The sequence below is a fragment of the Fundulus heteroclitus genome, chromosome 3 (assembly GCF_011125445.2).
Source record: "Fundulus heteroclitus isolate FHET01 chromosome 3, MU-UCD_Fhet_4.1, whole genome shotgun sequence".
NCBI classification, from domain to species: Eukaryota; Metazoa; Chordata; class Actinopteri; order Cyprinodontiformes; family Fundulidae; genus Fundulus; species Fundulus heteroclitus.
In genome coordinates, this window is record NC_046363.1 from 29,894,255 (window position 1) to 29,901,403 (window position 7,149).

Consider the following 7,149-nt stretch of genomic DNA (forward strand, 5'->3'; position numbering starts at 1 on the left):
GCCCTTTTATTCTACCAAAAGGTCACATTTGTTCCTCTTGAATGTGATTTGAATGTGTATTGAATTCTCACCATAAACGGTGACAAGGGGTGTTCTGCCATTACGCAAAAATAAAGTTAGATTAAACTGTAAATTGTTCTCAGTTTTTGATGCAGTATGGGCTTTCCTTAGGAATGAATTAAATACTAAATATGTTAATTTTTTTAGGTCATGTGCTGTTTGTAAAAATAAAGCTAGGCTTCTTTTTTACTGGGACACAAGTTTTATATAAGTCAGCTGAAAGTATATGTTTTGATAAAAAAAATAAATTGTTTAATCTCTACTGAACAAAAATGATATATGCATCTTCTTTATATTTAAAGGTACTGTGCAAAAAAAATGTAATCCCATCTTATTCTTAATGTTTTTAGCTCTAATGAATTACTACATTAGAGCTAAAGTAGTGTTTCAAGACTTCAGAGTGCTTTTCACTGATTTTGTTAAAGAAACTGCAACAAATTGGGCCTTTTCTGACTGGCTGGCTGACTGGTTTCTTTTCTAACTTGTATGTAGACACAGGTTCATAGCTCAGGATAATAAGCATTTTAATGGCTGGAGGAAAGATGTCAGAGTTCAGCGGTTTGATGAATAAACAAAATTCAGATGAAAAATGGTAGAGACCCTACTGGAAAGGAGGAATATCCAAAAGAAAGACCTTCAGATATGTGAGTGTAATGTGATAACGCATAAAGATGAGCTGTGTGTGTTTGTGTCTGCTTCCTCAGGGATGATCCAGGCCTTGGGAGGATTCTTCAGCTACTTCGTCATCCTGGCTGAAAACGGTTTCCTGCCCGGTTTCCTTCTGGGCATCCGACTCAACTGGGATGACCGCAGTGTCAACGACCTGGAGGACAGCTATGGGCAGCAGTGGGTGCGTGTGGCTTTTTGTTTTAGTGTCGCATCCTCACGTTCTGTCAGCTGGTCTCACTGTCTGTCCTTGCTTCCTCCCCCAGACGTACGAACAGAGGAAGATTGTGGAGTTTACGTGTCACACAGCCTTCTTCGTCAGCATCGTTGTGGTGCAGTGGGCTGATCTCATCATCTGCAAGACCAGGCGCAACTCTGTGTTCCAGCAGGGCATGAGGTGAGGCCTGGAGCTCACAAGGCATTTAGGTCTAAACGTCTACATCTCATTGTGATTTCATCTCGCCAATACCTGCTGTGTTTCTGCGCTCAGGAACAAGATTTTGATCTTCGGGCTCTTCGAAGAGACAGCCCTGGCTGCCTTCTTGTCCTACTGCCCTGGCATGGATGTGGCTCTCAGGATGTATCCTCTAAAGTAGGTGTCAGCAACAAACAGTCTCGCTGCTTTATGAGGCCTCAAATGGTTTCTGCTTACTTCATCCGGATGCCTTTCTTCTCGTCCGCAGGCCTAGCTGGTGGTTTTGTGCATTCCCCTATAGTTTTCTCATCTTTGTTTATGATGAAGTACGAAAACTTATCCTCCGCCGGAACCCTGGTGGTAAGTCTTTTGTTGTCCCTCTCATTAAAGCGTTTCAGTGGAAGACGTGAGATTTACATTTCCGCGTTTTTTTATTAGTCCCACGAATAAATCCGTAATTTACTCGTGGGACTAAACACGTTTGTGTTTTATTCTCCCACCGACTGAAGCTGTGCAGCAGCCGTTCTTTGACACATTTTTCAGAAGCAGCGTAGTTTTTCTCGTTCAGGTGCAGGTGTGTTTCTTAGTGGGGGGGCGGTCACATCCTGCGGAGCCCTTGTCTGAATAAGCTGCTGTGTGCGCCTGATAAATGGTTAAAACGTTTTCCCAGCAGCTATCAACACTTTCCATTACTAACCTATTGTTGCAGTTTCTTAAAATTATAGTAAAAAAATTAACAAAACAAAAACCTACGTCTCAGATTAGGTGACGACTGCAATTGCAAAAATTCAATAAATAGCATGAATTTGTTAATCTGTTTTTTATGTTTTCGATGTGTTGAACGTCCAAGTGCATCTAAGTAAATCAGAATATAACTGAATATGTCTATTTATTTTAGTAATTGAATTAAAAAAAGTGAAATGAATATCCTACATGGATTTATCACACATGGAGTGATGAATGTCATGATTTCATTTCTCTTCATTTTCACAATTATGTCTCACAGCCAATAAAATACAGTTTCCTAGAACATTAGGATATGACACAAGATTAAAGAATTTTCCTTTTTTTTTACAAGGAAACGTTAGTATGTTCATGCTCTGTACACTCAGTACTTGGCCGGGGGTCCTTTTGTATGAATTACTGCATCAATGCAGTGTAGCATGGAGGCGATCAGCCTGTGGTTCTGCTCAGGTGTCTTGGAAGCCTGGGTTGCATTGATAGCTGTATTCAGGTCATCTGCTTTGTTGGTTCAAGTGTCCCTAATCTTCCTCCCTAACTTGCAACGGAGGTCTTCCTATAACTGGCGGGTTACCGGTTCGATCCCCTGCTCCGACTGTCTCAGTCGTTGTGTCCTTGGGCAAGACACTTCACCCGCATTGCCTGCGGCCGGTGGTCAGAGACTCCGGTGGCGCCGATGTATGGCAGCCTCGCCTCTGTCAGTCTGCCCCAGGGCAGCTGTGGTTATTAACATAGCTCACCACCGTCGGGGTGTGAATGGGTGACTGACTTTAGTGTAGAGCGCTTTGGGGTCGTCAGACTTGATAAAGCTCTATACAAGTACAAGTCATTTACCATTCCTCTTCACGACAATCCATAGAGTCTCTATGATGTTCAGCCAAAAAGCCAGTTTGGTGGCCAATCAACCACATGGGCATTTAACATGCTTTTGGTAACTATGACAGTGAGCAGGTGCCAAATCCTGCTGGAAAATAAAGTTAGGAAGCGTGACGTGACCTAAAATGTCCTGACAGACGGCTACACTGCAAAAATAGAACTCAAAATTATTTCTTGAAATGAGAGAATTTTTCCTTAATTTGAGCAGGTAAATAAGATTATTTGCCAATGGAATAAGATTTTTGAACTTAAAATAGGAACAACTCATCTCCATTATCTTATTTCAAGTGAAGTATATCTAATTATCTTATTTTAGGGGTAAAAATACTAATTCCATTGGCAGATAATCTTATTTACCTGCTCATATCAAGGACAAATACATTAATTTCAAGAAAATTTTACTTATTTCTAGTTCTCTTTTTGCAGTGTACATTGGCTTTAGACTTGATAAAACCCGGTAGCCCAACCCTAGCAGATCACATGGCGCCCCAAACCATTACTAACTGTTCCTCCAGACCTCCAGCATGTACAAATGAAATGACAATTTACGTTCATCTGAAAAGACTTTGAACCACAGTTATTAACATATCTGTATTAAAAATCTGTTTTTTTAATTGGCATCATTTAAATTAAAATTTTCTGGGAAACTGAAGTTTGTGTTCTATCAGCTGTAAGCCATATTAATATTACTAGAAATAAACGTTTGAGTTACATCACTCTGCGAACAATAACAATGTGGGACTTTATTTTAAATTGAATCGCTGAACCAAACGACCAGTTCTAATTTACTGAGATGCACCTGGATTTCGCTCACTCAGCCACACAAATGTGCACATTTCTTCAAATGTTTAGTACGGTCCGTTTTCTCAGTAATTGAACCTTTTCTCTGTGTTTTTGTTTCCTCTCTTTGCGCCGCAGGTTGGGTGGAGAGGGAGACATACTATTGATCAGTGGAGCACCTTCGCTCAAGCCCCCTTTGCATCCTCTACTCATCTGTTCTCTCCTTCACTTCATCCTCGGCAAGACTCATCTCCAGATACTCCCCTGCCCCACTTTTGAAGACGAAAAAAAAAAACGCTTTCAAGCAATTTCCATCACAACTGCCCCAAAGATTGAAAACAGCAAAAGCACCTTTACAACTTTCTACATTGCCCTGCGCCCCCCCCCCCCCCCTTCCCTCCTATGATACTCTTTGCATGTGTTTTCTCACTGCTGTGTACTTATACCAATATATCTACCAAGCGGCAGCTGCATATTGTGTATGTAGATTTGAATGAGCTGAAGATACAGAGGGAGTGTCTATGCTCTGCAAAAAAAAAAAGGACCATTCTGCTTCTCCTCCTCCCTCTCTCCCCCCCCCCCCTCTGTATTTTAGTACTCCCGTCTCCTTTCTCTCCCCTCGCCAGCATCCCTTTGCTTGTCCTGCAATCACACACAGATTAAAAGATCACACCGTGTGATCCCAACGCCGGCCACTACTTCGACTGCCACCTCTCGCCTCTGTCTCCTGTTCCTGGGGGATCCGCGGAGTGGTCGCTCCCCCCCCACCACCACCACCCCCACCCCGACGATCTCACAGCGTCCATTTTTTTTTCCGTTAACTTCTGCTTTCCATAATCAGTGTTGTTGTTTTTTTTTTTTTATATATGTGGGGGTGGGAGGGACTTTGATGATTTATCTGTCTTTTTTTATTGCTGATAAGGGAGAGAAGGTGTGTGAGGACAGCCTTTTCCTCATTTAGGCTTAACAAAGCACATCTCATGGCATCCTGTCCTCCCTCTCCGTCCCTTCTGTCTCTCACAGCCCTGCTCTCCCTTTCCCTCCCGCCCCAGTTGTCTCCGTTGGTGTGCACAGTGTGAACCATTGTCGTTGTTAATAACTATTACAGTACATCCCCTCTTCCCCAAGTTGGTGAATCAACTCAATCTTTCTGTGTGCTCTAGGAAATCTATATAATTCTATACCTGGATTTAAACGAGACAATAAAAAAAAAAAAACACCCCGGTCGAACGGCAACGCAAGAGCGACATTCACGAAGAGCATAAACACTATTGGTCAGGATATGCGTCTCTCTTTTTTTGTATTTTTTTTGTTTTCAGTTTTTTTTTTGTTTATTTTGCTGGTTTCTCAAGAGGCTAATCTTCAGTGTAGAAGCAAAGCAGGGTTTCAAGTTGTGTTTATTAAACCAAAAGGCTTCAGGTTCCCCATCAAGGCATGTGTGCAGGTATGATGTGGTGAAAGTGTGCTGTGATGTATTTCGAGTGGCGACAGAATGAGTCCATGTGCCTGGGGCCCGTATTTACAGGATCCGGATCCGGATCCTGTTCCCGGTTAGTCCGGCTCGGATCTGTGCACACTTGCGTGTTGGAGACCAGTCGAAGGGGGCCAGCAGTCTCAGCTAGGTCCATCCCCCCCCAGACCACAGAAAGGGATGAGATGGAAAAAGAAAAAAAAAAAAAAAGTCATACAAAACTTGTAGAAATAATGTGTGTCAAATAAATGAAACCAACACCAATAAAACATCTAGAACATTTAATACAACCTAAACCTGCGTCTTTGGCTTTGATTTTGTGCCGAGGGGGTTCCTGTTAGCTCTCACGTCCAACGCTCACATTTCGACATGAAGTCTCACATTTTCCACACCGAAATATCCGGGCAGAAAAGCAAAAGTTCATTATGAATTTATTGTGAATTCACTATAGATTCCTGGTAAACCAGGTTCCACGTTTAAACTCTGACGTTCTTGAAAGGTCAAGCTTTAAAACATGGAACCTGCGGAAAAGTTTGTTGGGAAGTTGATGGATGGGCAGACCCTAAATTAATGGATGGATTTAGACAGCGGGATTGATAATCAAACCTTCAAACTCATATTTTTTACACACATTTCTCACATTATTCCATATTTCCAGACCTGGAAAACACTTGAATCAAACTCCAGATTTTCCCAGATTGTAAAGGAACCCTGTTATCAGGAGAAGCTCCTCTTTTACTCGATGCACTTCTTGACCTAACTCTGATAATAGTTATACGAAACGATAAATCTTCCTTTACCAAAACGTTTCACATTAACTCTTTCAGCCTTTCTGAGTTTTCAAACATAAAGCCATTTTTACACAATGACTTTGTATTTGCTGCAGCTATATGTGGCAGCGGAACAGAGGCTTTGTTTAAAACGGCATGAATCCGGGGAGGAAAGTGCCACCTAGTGTCCCTGCCCACAATGCACTGCTGTCGGTGGAAGAGTTGGCAGCAGCCCAGGGTAATGCACCAAAACCTGTACATGTCAGCCTATTTTTTTTTTTTTTTTTTTTTTACTGCGCAAAAATAAAGACTTGTGATTGTTTAGGATAGATCCAAAACATGTAAAAAAGAAAAAAAAAGATAAAATGTCAGCATTCCCGAACCTCTTACATCTAGACTGTAATGGTGGCACCTCTCATGGGTCATCTATTTTAAGCAAAGCTATTGGCCGTCTGTTTCAGTTGAATTTGCATGTTATCTAAGCCAATACAAGGCCCTTGTTTTGGACAGTAGTATAAAGCTTGTTACTTCACATTACTCCAGACCTTTTGAATTGAGAAAGCTTCCTGGAGAGGAAGTGAAATGTCTTAAACTACGACAAACAAGTCCAGTTGCTTTGTGTTTTTTTACTTTTTTTGGAATATTGGCCGTCTAGTTCACAACTTCAAGAAATTACACTTGGTGTAAGTCTGCATCACCTGATTAGTTTTGCTGTTACAAAAAAAAAAAAAATAATTCAAAAATCTAGGACACGTCCCTTTAAGAAACCCAAGAGCTTGCAGGGACCGGTCCAGCCGCTGTCTAATGACAAACGCTCTCCCTTTCCCACCGACACACACCCTGTCACTCCGGCTGACAAACACCCTCTTACTCTCACCCTTGTTCTAATTTCCCCCGCGTCTCTGCAGTGAGCTCACCGCAGTGCGATCCCCTCCCTTCTCCTCGCAACCCCTACGTATAATAGAATATCGATCGCTCGGCTTTGCCGCAGTGTGCAGGCGAGTGTTCCTGCGGACGGGGAGGGGGGGGCCTCGTCTGGCGGGGGCCCTCCAAGGTCATTGCCATGGCAACCCGAGCATGGGGTCCTTTTGACTGTGCTGTCAGGGAGCACGGGTCAAAGGGGTCACGCGAAGAGGGGGGAACAATGGGGGAAATGAGAGCGAGATAGGGTGTGTATTTGTCGGTGAGCAACGCTGCAGTTTGGTGTGCTAGAAACAGTTCGGAGGGATTGGTGGTGCTTTATTCCACGGTGCATTCACGCCGGAGCAGAATAATAAGCAAAAAGGTGCAGACGCGGTTCTGAGGGGCCACAGAGTTCAGCAGAGCCCGAACACGCAGAGGCAGACAGCGTTGAAGGTGATGTCCGTAAC

General features: G+C 42.9%; 1 protein-coding gene across 1 annotated transcript in view; it reads left to right on the top strand.

The window, feature by feature from the left end:
- Positions 1-5,305, top strand: part of atp1a3b (ATPase Na+/K+ transporting subunit alpha 3b) — a 32,104-nt gene extending 26,799 nt beyond the window's left edge. Inside the window, exons 18-22 of the mRNA XM_036135175.1 lie at positions 765-910; positions 993-1,123; positions 1,217-1,318; positions 1,410-1,501; positions 3,677-5,305. Coding sequence (XP_035991068.1) covers positions 765-910; positions 993-1,123; positions 1,217-1,318; positions 1,410-1,501; positions 3,677-3,705 — 500 coding nt within the window. The 3' untranslated portion in view covers positions 3,706-5,305. The remainder of the gene's footprint in view (positions 1-764; positions 911-992; positions 1,124-1,216; positions 1,319-1,409; positions 1,502-3,676) is intronic.
- Positions 5,306-7,149: the final 1,844 nt, after the last annotated feature.